This window comes from Erinaceus europaeus, chromosome 18 (assembly GCF_950295315.1).
Source record: "Erinaceus europaeus chromosome 18, mEriEur2.1, whole genome shotgun sequence".
Taxonomy (NCBI): domain Eukaryota; kingdom Metazoa; phylum Chordata; class Mammalia; order Eulipotyphla; family Erinaceidae; genus Erinaceus; species Erinaceus europaeus.
The window spans coordinates 18,546,097-18,562,865 of record NC_080179.1 but is presented as its reverse complement, the minus strand read 5'-3'; the positions used below and the strand labels follow the sequence as shown (position 1 = coordinate 18,562,865).

General features: G+C 41.6%; 1 protein-coding gene across 1 annotated transcript in view; it reads left to right on the top strand.

The window, feature by feature from the left end:
* Positions 1–16,769, top strand: part of RAPGEF4 (Rap guanine nucleotide exchange factor 4) — a 375,319-nt gene that overhangs the window by 45,633 nt on the left and 312,917 nt on the right. Inside the window, exons 2-3 of the mRNA XM_060177704.1 lie at positions 2,477–2,619; positions 9,842–9,930. Coding sequence (XP_060033687.1) covers positions 2,477–2,619; positions 9,842–9,930 — 232 coding nt within the window. The remainder of the gene's footprint in view (positions 1–2,476; positions 2,620–9,841; positions 9,931–16,769) is intronic.

Below are 16,769 nucleotides of genomic sequence, written 5' to 3'. Positions count from 1 at the left end.
ACTCCTGCTGACGATGAGCTCTCCAGCCTCCTAGGAAAAGACTGCCGTGCTGTTCACTACCACGTGCCCCCACACACACTCAGCCAAGGCAGTAGGAGTAGAGGTTATGAGGAAGGGATGGTTCCAAGAGACACTGAGTTAGAACTGCCTGGAAGCAGAGGCTATTTCTTGCTCCATGCATGGAAATACAGAGGGCAGGTAGTGCAGTAGCAAATGGGGATGAGGAGATGAGTTCAGTTTGAGGTCTCCTTAGAACATCACACCCAGGGACTTCTTCCATACTCTGCTTGCTACTAGCGTGCTGTGAAATCTACACATGCAGTGCTGGACTTGACCACCGCAGAGATGAGAATCTATGTGGCAATAGGAAATTGCAGGTTTATAGAACGGTTATCATTGATGGTAGATCACAGAACTTGGATAGTAAAGATGTCATTTAGTAGCTAACTGGTTTTTCTCTACTCCTTGAAGTGCCCAGTAAAAACTCTGGCAGATAAAAATATCATTTTGGGGGGGGGGGCTTGGTGGTAGTGCAGTGGGTTAAACTCACATGGCATGAAGAGCAAGGACCGGCATAAAGATCCCGGTTCAAACCCCCAGCTCCCCACCTGCGGAAGGGGTTGATTCAGAAGCGGTGAAGTCGCAGGTGTCTTATCTTTCTCTCCCCCTCTGTCTTCCCCTCCTCTCTCCATTTCTCTGTGTCCTATCCAACAACAACAGCAATAACAACAATAACAACAATAGCATTAACAATGGAAAAAATAGACTCCAGGATCGGAGGATTTGTAGTGTAGACACTGAGCCCCAGCGATAACCCTTGAGGCAAATACAAAATTTTTATTGCATCTACCACTTAAATGTTTAAGTTGTTTTAAAATAGAAGGCTTTAGTGGGGCTTTTGCTTTTTGGGATACCCAAAGACAGATCTTGAGAAGAGAGGTTTCAAATTGTTCTGGTTTATCTCCTACTTTGTCTTTCCAAGTGTCTTTTGTCACTTGACCTTAGCCAAATCTTGAAGGCTTTGAAGGTGTGTGTGTGTGTGTCTGTGTGCGCGCACGCGTGCACATTTTCTCTTGAATATATAAAATACTTAAATTTTGACTCTTCTGCTTTCTGAAAATCTCCTTATTAAAGAATGTTGAGGCAAACAACTTCTGAGCTTTGCTTTCTTGATATGAAGCATACTCAGAGGACAGTAAGCAAAATGGGATGTTCTTTCTCTTAGGGATGGAGTGTGGGTACTAGTCTCTACTTCTCTAGCTTTCTCTGTAACTGAATAGGATATAACATGCATTGTTCTATATATGGCTTTTGTGACTCCACCTACAGCCGCCTAAATCTCATCTCTGGCTTTGGACTTGGTGCGCGACATTTTCAAAGAACTAGTTGGTTATTGATCTTGCTGACTTGAAGTCTCTACAGTCACCTGCTCTGGAGTTGCCTAGAGCTGACACATTTTGCAGGAGAAGTAGGATAGTGAGAGTTTCTTCAGTCCACAGCCATAAGAGGCTATGTCACGGGAGTAAGCAGATGGCAAAGATGCAAAGGGGTAAGATCTGAGAAGGGGCGTTATCTCCACAGCCTGTCCGGGAGCCTCGGTCTCTTCAAACCTCTGTGTGTTCATCAATTCCGAAACTTTCCAAACCCTGTATTTCAGAGTTTTTTTTTAAAAAAATCAGTTTTCATTACAAAGGCATGGTTATTGGTGATTGAACATGGTCATTAGTTCATCTCCTTTCTTGAAAGTCAAGGGCTGGGCTAAAATTTCCAATCTCTAGTCACCTGGTTGACTTCCCTGTCAGTCAGTCTGTCCCCTAAGTTACCTAGAGACTTTCCTAAAGTCTTGTGATTAGCATAAAAGGGAGCTTATTTGAAATAATAAAACAGTCATTTCACCTTTAAAGCACATAAAGAACTGAGGACAGGGGGTCGGGTGGTAGTGCAGGGGGTTGCTTCACAGGCGGTGAAGCAGGTCTGCAGGTGTCTTTCTTTCTCTCCCACCTCTGTCTTCTTCTTCTCTCTCAATTCCTCTCTGTCCTATTCAACAACAACATCAATGACAACAATAACGACAACAACAAGGGCAACTAAACGGCAAAAATAGCCCCCAGGAGCAGTGGATTTGTAGTGCAGGTACCGAGCCCCAGCAATAATCCTGGAGGGGAAAAAAACAAAAATGAACTGAGGACAATAGACCAGGTGAAAATAAAGATGCCCTTGTGATACAGAAAAATCATAAGACTTTTAGGATGTTCTGTTGTAAATTACAGTGTCACACTATCTTCATTAGTCATGATTTAGGGGGACTAATTGATGAAAACATGGAAATACAATGCAGGTGAGTGGATAAATATTGGCAGAGAAAAACTTGCAATTGGAATATCTGAATAAAATTTTGAATGCAATTAGAACAATGCATGTTGACCCAAGTGAATCCTTACTGGCTCAGATTTATGTCTTTTCTCCCCCTTTACAGACCATTAGAACGATCCAGTGAAGATGTGGACATAATCTTTGCACGGCTGAAAGAAGTTAAAGCTTTTGAGAAATTTCACCCGAATCTCCTTCATCAGATTTGCTTATGTGGTTATTATGAGAATCTGGAAAAAGGAATAACATGTAAGAAATGTAACTCCATATGTGTATACACACACACACACACACACACACACACACACACACACATATACTCATAGATATATTTTTTATAGACCGTTCATGCTCATTGGTGGTTAACCTGTGGACACAGAGAGCAAATGGAGTATCTGTGTGCCAACTAGGTGAACTTGAGCCAAAGTACCAAGTTCACATTTCCCTCCACTTTGCTCATTTCCACGTAGCATTTCGTAACTCCTCTGTTTATAGTATGTAAATACTTCCTCCAGGGCAACCTACTTTCCGGATGGAGTTGAAAGGGCATACTGATTCATATATTTAGCTATATCCTCAGACATTCAAATATTTATTTTTCTCTAGCCAAATAAGTATTTGAGTCAGTAGGCTATTAAATAAAGATAAGATAACTCTTAACTAATGCTGAGAGTGATGTCTTGAATTAACCTCATAATATGGTCTGTGTCAGATGTCACTAAGGGGCAGGGAGAGTAAAGGCTTTATGGCATAGGATGACAGCTACATTAAAAAAAAAAAACATTGTTCTTAAAATAGCAATGCTTTTCCATCTGTTAACAGAAAAGTTTAATCCAGTAGGCTTGAATAATCATTTGCTTGTACAAAGAAGAAAAAGTCAATTACTCATAACAGAAATCCTGAGGTAGATGGCGTCAGAGTTGGTTAACTAAGTGGCTCATGGTTCCAGGTCCTTCCTATTTTTGGATGTTATTTACTTTTCCATGTGTCCTCAAGTGTTGGCTTTTTTTTTTTGCCCCAGAGAATTGCACAGCTCTGGTTTATGGTGGTATTGGGTTTTGAACCTGGGGCCTCAGACTCAGAGTCTTAGGCATGGAATTATTATTTTTTAAAATTGACTTAATAATGATCAACAAGACGTAGGATAAGAGGGGCACAATTCCACACAGTTCCTACCACCAGAGTTCCATATCTCATCCCCTCCATTGGAAACTTTCCTGTTCTTTATCCCTCTGGGAACATGGAACCAGGATCATTATGGGGTGCAGCAGATGGAAGGTCGGCTTCTGTAATTGCTTCTCTGCCAGACATGGGTGTGGGGCAGAGGTCTGGAGAGGTGGGGTTCCAGGGCACATTGGTGAGGTCATCTGTCTAGTGAAGTCAAGTTGGCATTATGGTAGCATCTGCAACTTGGTGGCTGAAAAAGCATTAAGATATAAAGCAGAACAAGTTGTTTAATAATCAGGAATTTAAAGGTAAGACTATAGCAGATGAGATTTGGGGTCTCTATTTTGGAAAAGGCTAGTAGGTCTATTTTGAGTATATTCTTTTTTTATTATATTTTATTTTTTTATATTTTATTTATTTATTCCCTTTTGTTGCCCTTGTTGTTTTATTGTTGTAGTCATTATTGTTGTTGTCGTCGTTGTTGGATAGGACAGAGAGAAATGGAGAGAGGAGGGGAAGACAGAGAGGAGGAGAGAAAGATAGACACCTGCAGACCTGCTTCACCACCTGTGAAGCGACTCCCCTGCAGGTGGGGAGCCAGGTTCGAACTGGGATCCTTATGCCAGTCCTTGTGCTTTGCGCCACCTGCGCTTAACCCGCTGCGCTACAGCCCGACTCCCTATTTTGGGTATATTCTAAGGGGCCCATGACTTTACTAATTTTGGCCTGAGCCCGGCAACTAACATGCAGGTGAGCTAAAGGTATTGTCTGGGGAGATGGTGTCAGTTGGAAATAGGGCAAGAAAGCTGGATCAGGGCAGAGAATAGCTCCCAAATATGGGAAAAGTATAATTACCATTGTCTGTAACCCCCATCTATTTGATCTGGGGCCCATATTCAGCAAAGGAGCCTGTGTAACCTCTGTATCCTTGTAGGTCTGAGCTTGCATTCTATGGTCATAGCTAGGAACATTCTAGTCTGCATTCTTTGCAGGACCCGTCTTCTTGAGTGGCAGAGTATGTTGACCCAGCCTCTCTTCGGAGAATGGGACAGTCCCTACCAATGTTGACCCACATTGAGGCAAGGTCCTGTCGAGGCCCACAAGAGAGGGTCCACTATGTTGTTCCTGATGGAAATGACCTGTGGCAGTGGAGAGAGGGATTTGTTAGAGGTCTAGGCCCAACATGTCTATGTGGGAATCCCAGGATTCCCTGACTAGGGCCCTGGATAATGGGGTGGCCTGGCAGTGGCCAAAAGAGCCATCATTAAAGTATGGCATTCCTCACCCTTATCCAGCTTTTGTAATCCTTACCTTGGCTGATAAGGTTAGCCTTGGAGTGTCTGAGGGAAGTGAAATAGGAAGTAGGTGCGGAGGGTATCTAGGTCTAAGTAGAAACTATTTGATTAAATACTTTATGGTACCTAATAAAAGTATCTTTTATAGGTCTTTCTACTTGCTTGCTGTGCTTACTGAGTCACTGCAAACTGTTGTGCACTTTTCCTTTAAGGTATCTATTTTCCCTTCACTTATGGATACATGTGCCCATGTGTTCTGTCTCTTGGGCTCTTGTCTATATCTAGGTTCTGTATCCTTGTTAGGAAGTGCACCACCCGATCTGGAATTGAGGAGTCCTATGAGCTAGGGACGGTCTCACCAGAGTACTAGAGCTGAAGGGTTGACATTCCATGCCTGTTGTCTCTGGATACAATCTGAAGTGAGACATGTCGATGTGGTACTGGTCGTATTGATTTGGTTGAGCTCAGCACATGCAGTATCAAATGGTATGGCTCCAGAGAGGCCAGCAGGAAAACAAACCCCACCCCAGAGGTTCTAGGACTGGGAGAACTATGGGTATAATAGAGAGTGTGGAAGGTGCCTGCTGTCTTACACTTTGAGAAGGCAATAGATAGTTATTATTGTAACCAAGTTATTTGGAATTTTGGTTTACTTTGAAAATTCTATGGTTAGGATTTGCTGTATCATACATGACCTTACCATGATTTATGACATTTAATGCTATTTACATATAGCTGTATCTTATATAGTAACATGCCAAGTTGCTTCTGGTCTTCCTGGTCTAAGACTACAGGTGCTTTAATATTTCAAATAAATAGTCACTTTTAGAAATGTATTAACAATTTAAGCCCACTGTTAAAATTCATTCAAGTTACCAGTTTGAAACCATAAGTGCTTAGGCTGAAGAATATATGCTCAGAACTGGGGTCTATGCATCAAAAAGTTCGAGACTTGAATCTATTTTTCCCTTCATATTGATTAAATAGTGATTTATAATATTGTAAGTTAATAGGAGTGCATATTAACACCATTCCTGTGGAATTCTTTTGTATGATTATTATGCTGTCTCCCCATTGACTTTGTTTTCATATTTTTCTTAAATTGTTCTAAGAGCAACAACAGTTAGAGGCATGCATGTCAATACCAGAACATCCCACTGAAGCTGTTTTTTTCTTGAGTCTCTTTATCAGAGGTAGCCCACCTCCAGCTGACTTCCTGTATTGTTTTACTGGTTAGAGTTGCTTCATATAGCAGTTACAGAAGCCAGACCTCCCACCTTCTGTACCCCATAAAGATCTTGGGTCCATACTTCCAGAGGGATAAAGAATATGGAACCTTCCAATGGAGGGGATGGGATACAGAACTCTGGTGGTGGGAATTTGTATGGAATTGTACTCCTTTTATCCCATAATCTAGTCAATCATTATTAAATCACTAAAAAAAAAATTACTTCATATGCTAAGTCAAAACCATTCACTGGAAAAAAATATTAGGGTCTTCATGATTGGTTTAAATCAATTATGATCATCTCACTTGACCTTATGTACAGTGGTGGAAAATTGTATAAAATCTGGGCTCTGTTGGGTAAAAGGAAAAGAGGGCATGATTCTGAGTGGGAATCAGTAGAGTATGTAAAATATTTAGAGGGTAAACACAATAAAAATCACCCATTATCTTCAAACCCAGAGATTACTATAGACATTTTATGTGTATCCTTCAAGACTTTTTTTTTTTTAATGTGTAGACATACACATAGTTGTGCTTCTGTTAAAATGACCAGGTCCTAGAACATGATGGCAACGGAAGACCTAGTGGGGGTTGAATTGTTACGTGGAAAGCTGAGAGATGTGACATATGTACAAACTACTGTATTTTACTCTCAATTGTAAACCGTTAATCCTCCAATAAAGAAAAAAAATAATTCTGATGGCAATCCAAAACAAAGTGAAAAAAATATCCATATATATTGTTCTAAAATCAATATATATTTTTCTAACTATGCAAAACTTCATTCTTTTGAAAATGAAACTTTTTTTTTTATAAATTAAGTTTTTATTTATTTATTTATTTATTTTCCTTTTTGTTGCCCTTGTTGTTTAACATTGTTGTGGTTATTAATGTCATTGTTGTTGGATAGGACAGAGAGAAATGGAGAGAAGAGGGAAGACAGAGAGGAGGAGAGAAAGACAGACACCTGCAGACCTACTTCACCGTTTGTGAAGCGACTCCGCTGCAGGTGGGGAGCCGGGGGCTCGAACTGGGATCCTTACGCAGGTCCTGGCGATTTGCGCCACGTGCGATTAACCCGCTGCGCCACCGCCCGACTCCCGAAAATGAAACTTTTATGTTATATTTCTTATAGCCACTTTTTCAAATGAATCTTCTATGACTTATAAATATGTACTGGCAAATGATAATGTCTTGGGTGGAGTTAAAAGTGTTATGAAAGACAAAGCCCTAATTTTAACATGAATCACTTATAATAGTTAGGAGTAGCAGCTACAAGAAAGCATGGGTATGAATTCATCAGTCTCCTGTATTAAGCTTATCACTGCACTTGGTAAGATACTGTTGTTGGGGGAAGGCGGTAGTGCACTGGGTTAAGCACACATAGTATGAAGCACAAGGACTTATTCAAAGGTCCCGGTTTGAACTCCCAGCTCCCCATCTGCAGGGGTCACCTCACAAGCAGGTCTGTAGGTGTATCTCTTCTCCCCCTCTTTATCTTTCCCTCCCTTCTCAATTTCTCTCTGTCCTATTCAATTAAAAAAAAAAAGGCCTCCAGGAGCAGTGGATTCCTAGTGCAGGCGCCGACCCCCAGTGATAACCCTGGAGACCAAAAAAGAAAAAAAAAGATGCTTGTGTTCTTTGTTTCTCTTTATTAGTATTACTATTATTATAATTATTATTCTGCCTCCAGGGTTATTTCTGGGGCTCCGTGTCTGCACTATGAATCCACTGCTCCTGGTGACTATTTGTTTCCATTTTTTTAAAAAGGACAGAGAGAAATTGAGAGGGGGAGTAGAGTTAGAGAGAGATAGATAGTCAGACACCTGCAGATCTGCTTCACTGCAGGTGGGAAGTGGGGGCTCGAACCTGGATCCTTGCATGGGTCCTTACACTTTGTACTTATGTGCGCTTAACTGGGTGTGCTTCCACCTGGCCCCTGTTCTCTATACTAAGTCTTGGGAACTTAGAGCAGCTTGTCATTAATTATGGCTTCCAGAAGCTTAAGAAGTGAGTACTAGGTTTGCCAGAACTCCACTGTTCCACTGAGTTGTGCTTTATCATTGAGTCATTTGACCTATGATTATGAAAAAAAATTAAACGTCAAATTATTCCATCTAGTCATTCAGCTAGAACATTTAAAAAGTGTGTTGGGTCTGTATGAGATTTAAAAAAAATTTCAAAATATATTTTTAAATTTATTATTGGGTACAGACAGAGAAATTGAGAAGGGTGAGGAGATAGAGAAGGAGAGAAACAGAGAGATACCTGTAGCCCTGCTTCACCAGTCCTGAAGCTTCCTCCCTGCAGGTAGGGACCAAGGGCTTGAACCTGGGTCCTTACACACTGTAATGTGTGCATTTAACCACACCACCTGTCCCCCTGTATGAGATGTTTAAATCAGTGGTTCAGCATAACTTTCTTTTTAAAAAAATATTTATTTATTCCCTTTTGTTGCCCTTGTTGTTTTTTTATTGTTGTTGTAGTTATTGTGGTTATTGATGACGTTGCTGTTAGGACAGAGAGAAGTGGAGAGAGGAGGGGAAGACAGAGAGAGGGAGAGAAAAAATAAACACCTGCAGACTTGCTTCACCGCTTGTGAAGTGACTCCCCTACAGGTGGGGAGCTGGGGGATCGAACTGGGATCCCTACGCCAGTCCTTGTGCTTCTCGCCACCTGTGCTTAACCCACTGCGCTAAAGCCCGATCCCCCAGCATACCTTTCTAAGGTACAGGTATTAACAAATCATGGGGACTAAGATTCTAATAAAACATTGGAATGCTTTCTGAGATCACAAAAGTAAAACAAAGTCATATTTAGAATTCTTTCCACTTGATTAAAGAAATGAGATGTTGACTTACAGGATTGTTATTGTCATAAGTAGTTCCACCTCTCCCAAGGGTGGGCATCAGTACATCTTGTCACCCAGCAAAAATTTTCTCCTCCTTTACCATAGGACATAGGGTCCCTACCCTTTTCCCCCTCAAACTCCAGGCATGTCTGGTAAGAGTAATTTTCAAACAAAAGTTAACTTTTAATACCTAAAACAGTGATTTTATATAGTAAATGAGAAAGCGGGTAATAGTAATACAGCTAGACTTCGTTTTCTTAATCGTTTATTAGTTAGCTTAGTAGGAGGAACTGCTCTAGAAAACACAGTACTCTTAGTATAGGTAGGCTTAGGAAATTTATGTGATGGCCTGGTGTTTTGATGATTCTAGTAATCATGCTTGTATGATTTTTCAAGATTTGCAATGCAGGTAATAATTTTTCAAGATTTGCAATGCAGGATTTAACATCAACTACACAGAACATCTGCCAATTCTTCTGACAAGTCAAAGGGTCTTATAGCATGTGTGGTTATCATACCTCATTACTGCTCTACAAATACAAAAGAGTTCTGTTTAATAGACCACTTCAAAGAATGCTGAATTACTAGGATAAAACTCTTTGCTAAATGAGGAAAAGAAAAACATAATGTTATGTTTTTACTAATTCTTATTTTTCTTGGGGGATTAGTGGCTTACAGTAAATATAGTTGTTGGTATATATGTAATAAAATTTCTCAGTTTTCTGCAAAGCATTCTCACCCCCAGTGTAGGTCCTCCTCCATCTTCAAACACCAGGACCTGAAAGTCTACGCACCAAACCCCAGAGTCCTTTACTTTGTTCTTATGGGAATAGAGAAATACTGTTAGTCTCATCTAAGTCCAAGTGAGAAAGTACTCAGTCGTACAATAACAAAATGTTTGGTACATTTACATTTGTGTTTCTTTTTCAGTATTTCGCCAGGGAGATATTGGAACAAACTGGTATGCTGTCCTTGCTGGGTCTTTGGATGTTAAAGTATCTGAGACCAGTAGTTACCAAGTAAGATACTAAGTTTTGTTTTTTTTTTTAATATGACCTATTATTACTATCTCTTGTGTCTTTTATGCTATCAATTTTACATTTTTCAAACCTATTTCTTCTTTTTCGTAGTAAGGAATTAGAGAAATGTCTAATAGCTTTATCAAATCACTTAAGTATTTATATTGACAGTGTCCCAGGATGTCATATAGTTCTAGATGTTTGGAACAGGAGATTCAAGAACACCTTGCCTGTCCTTCTTGGAGCTTGTTGTCTATTCCATTATGATAAATGGCTTGTGTGTACAGGGAAATGTGACCCAGGGGAAAGAGAAGCAATTCTTTCAAGGTTTCTCCTTAGGACCTACTACCATCTGGTATTCTGACTTTCTGTTCTAAAAGTGATCCCCTCATCTGACGGTTAGCTATTCCAGTGATACTGGGGACATATAATTGATGCAGTCACCCTAAATTCTCTTCCTATAGCCCTACCTTATCTTTTCAGTTGTGAGAGGGTTCTCATTTATATTTGAAAGTATATCACTGCTTTTCCTTCTCTTCAGTAGCCACTTCTGAGGATAGGAGCTTCATTCTAGCAGATACAACTCTTACTTTTTTTTTTCCTATTAAAGTATTTAAAATTGGACCCACAGTCCCCTTCCATACCCATAGTGACCCTTTCTTTACAACTGTGCCATGTAGTGTAGATGTATAGAAATGTACTATCTAGAATCAGGAGCCTCAGCACTCAAGAGGACAGCCCATGAATACCACTCGCAAGTCTCAATATGAGAATGTTTCATGCCTTCTATTCATATATTCAGGATTCAGTTAAAAACTGAAGTAATGGGATTGGCCAGTCAAAAAGCTGGAAAGAATTATTAAGAAAACATTCACATCCAGGCGAAGGGCAAATATCCTGCAGCTAACACCCTTTAGACAGTGTTTCTGAACCCCTTTCATATGTGACAGAGTTCAAATGTGAAAATCATTTACGATGTAAGATCTCAGATGTTAACTTTATAGGACTTTGTGTGCACACTGGAGTTGCCATCTGAAAATGAGACATATCCCCTTCAGATTGTTGGTAAGGTGGGCATTTGAAATTTGGAATATAGTTGCCTATGATATATGCATTGCTGTGGATGGTTAGTCTTAGGCCAGTGCTCAAGTCTTCCTGAACCCAAGTGTGTTGAAATTTCCATCATAAACTGCCTGAGGGGCTGCAGAGTGTGTGCAGCTTTGCATGTGTGAGGGCCTGTTTTATTCCTGACACCACCTAAGAGCAATAAAAACAAAATGCACAACTCTATGAATGAAAACAAAATAAACAAAACTCTATGACAAAACAGAGAGAGAGAGAGAGAGAGAGAGAGAGAGAGAGAGAGAGAGAGAGAGTGACTGACTGACTGACTGACTGACTGCTTGGAACTTGCTCCTGTGGCTGTTGGTGGAATTTCTTCTCTTTCCCTCTCTCACTGGGCGACTTTTCAGAGAGAGAGGGTAAGGCGAGAAGTGGGCTTTGCTTCTTACAAATGATTTCATTTCCCCAGTGGGCCTGAAATAGCATTTCTTAGACATTTCCCATTTTTCAGGCAATGCACTATGTACTTGATAGACATTTTCTTTATCTTATAATTTTTTTAGGTTAAAAAATCTTATTCATTTATTTCAAATAGAGAAAGAAAGAAGTTTAGAATGAAAGAAGAGATAGAGAAGGGGAGAGGGAAGAGTAGGAGAGAGAAAAAGAGAAAGAGAAAGGAGAGATAGCTACAGCACTGCTTTACTGCTCATGAAGCTTCTCCTCTGCAGATGGGGACCAGGGGCTTAAACCCAGGTCCTTGACACTATAATGTGTGTGCTTTATCATGCACTTCCGCCTGGCTCCTATCTTACCATTTTTTTAAACAAGGTAGCAGGGCATCATAAGATTTGTAGAAATGTGAGGTGTGTATCATTATAAGTCAACATCTGTCTTTACTGCATCCACCACTTACGTACCTACATTGCACTCATGACCCAACGTCCAGCTGTATTAAGAGATCCTTATTGACATCTTTAATCCTCACAACAACCTAAAGTGTAGATTCTGTTATTGTCATTGTTTTACAGACAAGAAACTAAGGCCCTAGGGGTTAAATAACTTGCCCTCTGTAACTATTTATAAAGTAAGGGGAACCAAGATTAACACTTAGGCAGGCAGGCAGGCAGGCAGGCAGGCACCTGCACACAGACTCTCAAGCAGTGTGTGTGCTATTAACTCAAAGGAGTATAATGAAGCATGCAGCTTCTTCTCTGTCCACTAACTGGTGGACACTTCTGATTGCCCCTTATGTGCTCATCAGCACTGACCGCTAGCCTGGTAGGTGGGGCATCTCTGGGCCCCTTTCCTGACATTTAACCAAATTTCTTTCTTGTGGACGCAGAGACGAAAGGACCTAAAAGGGGATGATTCCCTCTACCCTCTTGGTGATCCTGAGTGAGTCAGGGTGGAGAGGGGTAGGAGCTGAAAAAGGCAGAATAAAGAAAGGGAAGGGGTAGAAGATGAGATCGAAGAGGAGAAAAGCAAGAAGGGAAGGCTAACACAAGGAGGAGAGAGGAGGAATGGTGTCAAGAGGCAAAGCTTTTGTACTTAGGACATGATAAATAAGGTCAGCGGAGATGTGCTGATCCATAAGATATTATTAAAAGCTGGTGTGAGGTTTTGATGGTATTAAAATAGTATGTGGCCAGAAGCTCCCAGAATAGTGCTCTGGGCCAATTATCTCTCACTATGTGGTCCTAGCAAAGAATACCTGAACAACACTTTTATTAGCTGTGGTGTACGCCAATTTTCAATAAATTTTTAACTCTAGCTGTCCGTTGTGGTTTTGACCTCCAAACCATCACAGAACTTTTCTATGTGGAATGTGGTCTCACAGTGTGAGGAATTATTAGCTTTCTGTCAGACCTGGCTTCCTCTCTGTACTTTACCTGCGATGTCCAGCTAGTATTCTGGATTGATTTGCATCACTAAGCTGTTAGAAATAGGAGACACATTAACACCTACATCGTCACGTCTTCAAGAGAGTGGTCAGAAAGACAGAGGACCAGCCTTCCATCCAGTGCCGAGGAAAGGGACATGGCTCCAGCCACATGGGAGGAAAAAAGTAAGAAAGAGCAAGATGATTGGATCTCTTCCTGTGACGAAAGGGAGAAACACGATTGCCATACTTGTCTGTGTCGGGTCTCTGCCTACTAGTAATAGAATCACGTGTGGGTGTCAGGCTAGCCAATCTGAGTAACACTCTGTATGCCAGGGTTCTTCTAGAGAAACAAAACTAGTGAGAAAGAGAGAGTGAGGGAAAGATTTACTTAAGGCAGAGGTTTACAAAGTTGTAGGGACAGCTGGGAGATTGGAGACAAAGGTACAAGCGGACGCTGTAGTGGTTGAGTCAGAAAGCTACAGGAAGATCCAGGCAGAATCTCTTCAGGGCAATCTGACAGCAGAATTCCTTCTTTGGAGTGGGGGGTGCTAGCTATTCTTAAGCCTTTAGCTCACATTATAGATGCTAATGTGCTTTTCTTAAAGTCTACTGATTATAAATATCACTGACATCTAAAAAAAAAAACCTTCCCAGAAAAATATAGACTGATGTGTGATGATATAACAGGTTGCCACAGTCTGGTTGACTCAGCACATGAAGTCAGCCATCCTGAAATGATGTTGAGTGATGGGTCGCAGGAAGAGAAGCATTGGAAGCCCTGGAACACCTGTTTGTCTTTTAGACAGATGGTGAGACAGAGAGAGGGAGAGAGGAGGTGAGACGCCTGCAGCATGGCTCCACTGCTTGTGAAGCTGCCTCCCACAGGTGGAGACCAGAGCTTTGAACCCAGGTCTTCCATTTCCACGCATGGTAATGTGTGCACTCCTATCAGATGCACCACCACCCTACCCCAAGACCTGGAACTGTCATCCCTGGAGACCGTCAACAACGTTGCTAAATGCTTTCATTGTGGTACACTGTATGAGGGGTTGTGTGTTGAGTAGCTAACTTCATCTTGAGGAGTGCACATCCCGTTTTACAACTGGGCTTGAAAACAAAGCCTAGATAGTAGCTATAAATTTTCCCAGGGCCACACAAGCTTATATGGATGGCCTAACTAAGATTTGGATTCAGGTCTGACATAACTCAAATTTTATATTCTTCCAGATACAACATATTGTCGACAGAGGGCAGTAAAGAAGAAAAGTTTAGAACAAGTAAGAGAGACTTAAGGAAAGAGGAAACAGTTAACAACAGAACCAAGTCTTTGAAAGAGGGCAAGGCAAAGTTACTTGCTAACTTGTTTCCTTCCATCCTTCCTTCCTCCTTCCTTCCTTCCTTCCTTCCTTCCTTCCTTCCTTCCTTCCATCCTTCCTTCCTTCCTTCCTTCCTTCCTTCCTTCCTTCCTTCCTTCCTTCCATCCTTCCTCCTTCCTTCCTCCTTCCTTCCTTCCTTCCTTCCTTCCTTCCTTCCATCCTTCCTCCTTCCTTCCTTCCTTCCATCCTTCTTCCTTCCTTCCTTCCTTCCTTCCTTCCTTCCTCCCTCCCTCCCTCCCTCCCTTCCTTCCCATCAGGATCATTCCTGGGGCTCAGTGCCTGCACTATGAATCCATTACTCTCAGTAGCCATATTTCCATTTTTTTTTGTTTTAATTTGATAGGACTGAGAGAAATTGAGATGGGAGGGAAGATAGAGATAGGTCCCCTCCTAGCTCTTTTCTTTTTCTTTTTAGTGATTTAATACTAGTACGAGATTACAAGATAACAGGTACCACTCCACACCATGCCCACCACCAGACTTCTGAATCCCCAGTCCCTACAGCAGTCCTCTTAAGGTTGCAGAAATGAGTTAACTATTGTTTTTAAAACTATCTGTCTATATTTGTATATATTTGCCTTTTTTTTTCCTATTGAACCATTTTCTCTTCCTTTTTCAGTGAATCACACATACAGCTATTACTACATCCAAATGTCCCTCCCTTTTTCCTCTTCTCTCACCATGTCCTGATGGAGTTGGAATTCAGAGCCCTCAGGTCATCCTCCCCCTACTGTTTCTCCCCCTCTGGGAGAATTGATCAAAATTCTTTTGGGGTGTAGAAGGTGGGAAGTCTGGCTTCTCTACTGGACATGGGCGCTGGCAGGTTGATGCATACTCCCAGACTGTTTCTTCCTTTCCCTCATGGGGTAGGTCTTTGGAGAGATGAGGTTCTGGGGCACATTGGTGATGCTGTCTACCCAGAGAAGTCAGGAGGGAGAGAATCACAGTAGTATCTGCAACTTGGTGACTGAAAGGCGGTAAGATATAAAGTGGGACAAAATGATGAATGAACAGGAACTAGTAAGGAGGAACAGAGCAAATGAGAATAGGGATCTTAGGATGGAAAGAAGTCCCTTGACCTTCCCTCCCCTTCCTTCTCCCCTCTTGTCCCTTTCCTCCCCTTCTCTCTCTTCCCTTGTCCTCTCCTCTCCTTCCCTTCCCCTCTCCTTTCCTTTCGTTTCCTTTCCTCTTTTTTCTTTTTACCAGAGCACTGCTCAGCACTGGCTTTAGTGGTGCCAGGGATTGAACCTTGGTGCCTCAAGCATGAAAGTCTGTCTATTTTACCACTTCTGCTGTTAATGCTATCTCCTCAGCCTCTCCCTCGTTCAATTTTCTAAGTTTTCTGTTTTGCATACCCAGTGTCTCATCTGAAAGTTAAGATCAAGAAGAGATGTGGTGATAAATTCCCAAAGCCCCGGAATGTTAGCTATCTCAGGATGGTGAGCTAAAAAACGGAAATAGATAACAGCATGGAGCGCTCACTACAGATAGCTATGTGCAGAGCACTTTGTAAACATTCTGTCACAGGCTACTCACCATACCTCTCTCGCTCCACTTAGTGCTATTATTTATCCAATTTTAAAATGCTTTATTTTATTTTTCAGAAAGAGAGAGAGAAGAGAAAAAATGTACAAAGCATGATTCTTTTTATGTGTGCTAGGGCAGCAACCCAGAGTCTCACACACAAAAGACCTGGACTTTACAACTTACGTCTCCCCAGCTTCATATCTCCTTTTACAAGTAAGATGCTAAATGACTGGACTTTGAGTCAAATCACTGGGTGTCATGAGTCACAGCCATTGGGTATCAAGAGTTAGTTATTTGCAATTTTTGGCTCAAGTTCTCCATTATGGATGGTTGTACAGGCGCCATCTAGAGGAACAGAAGGGGAAGGAATGAAGTAAGGGAGAGCAGCTTGAAAATAACGACCATGAGTAGAAGACACTTTCCTCTTGTAGTTCCTAGACTCATCCTCCTGCATTTTCAGTGCCAGCTCGGAGCTCCAGACCTTCTCACCTCCAAGCTCAAGATGCCAGTCTCTGCTGAGTTTGTGTGCCTCTGTGGAAGGCTTTTCTGGGCTACCCTTGGGATGAAGACCTTCATTCCACCATCTTCTTAAAAGACTTATGGTATTAATTGAGGGATATATATATATATATATATATATATATATATATATAGAGAGAGAGAGAGAGAGAGAGAGATATGTTGGAGAGAGAGAAGAGATTTGAGCTGGGGAGGCAAAGCTGGCAGGCTGTGCCTCCCTGGTGGGGCTTCTTCCAGCTCTGAACACATCACAGTCCTGTGGAGTGTAGGTCGGAACTTCCCCCATCTCACACACTGCATCCTGTGCAGAGCCCCTCTGTTTTCCTCACTGATAGAATTTGGTTGAGTATCATCCCAGCCTGAGGTTTTCAAGAGTAGACTGAACAGTGCAAACAAAAACTTCTGGATGAGAAAAAAAAAAAACACCTCCTCTGGGGGCTGGGTGGTGGTGCACCTGGTTGAGTGTACAAGGA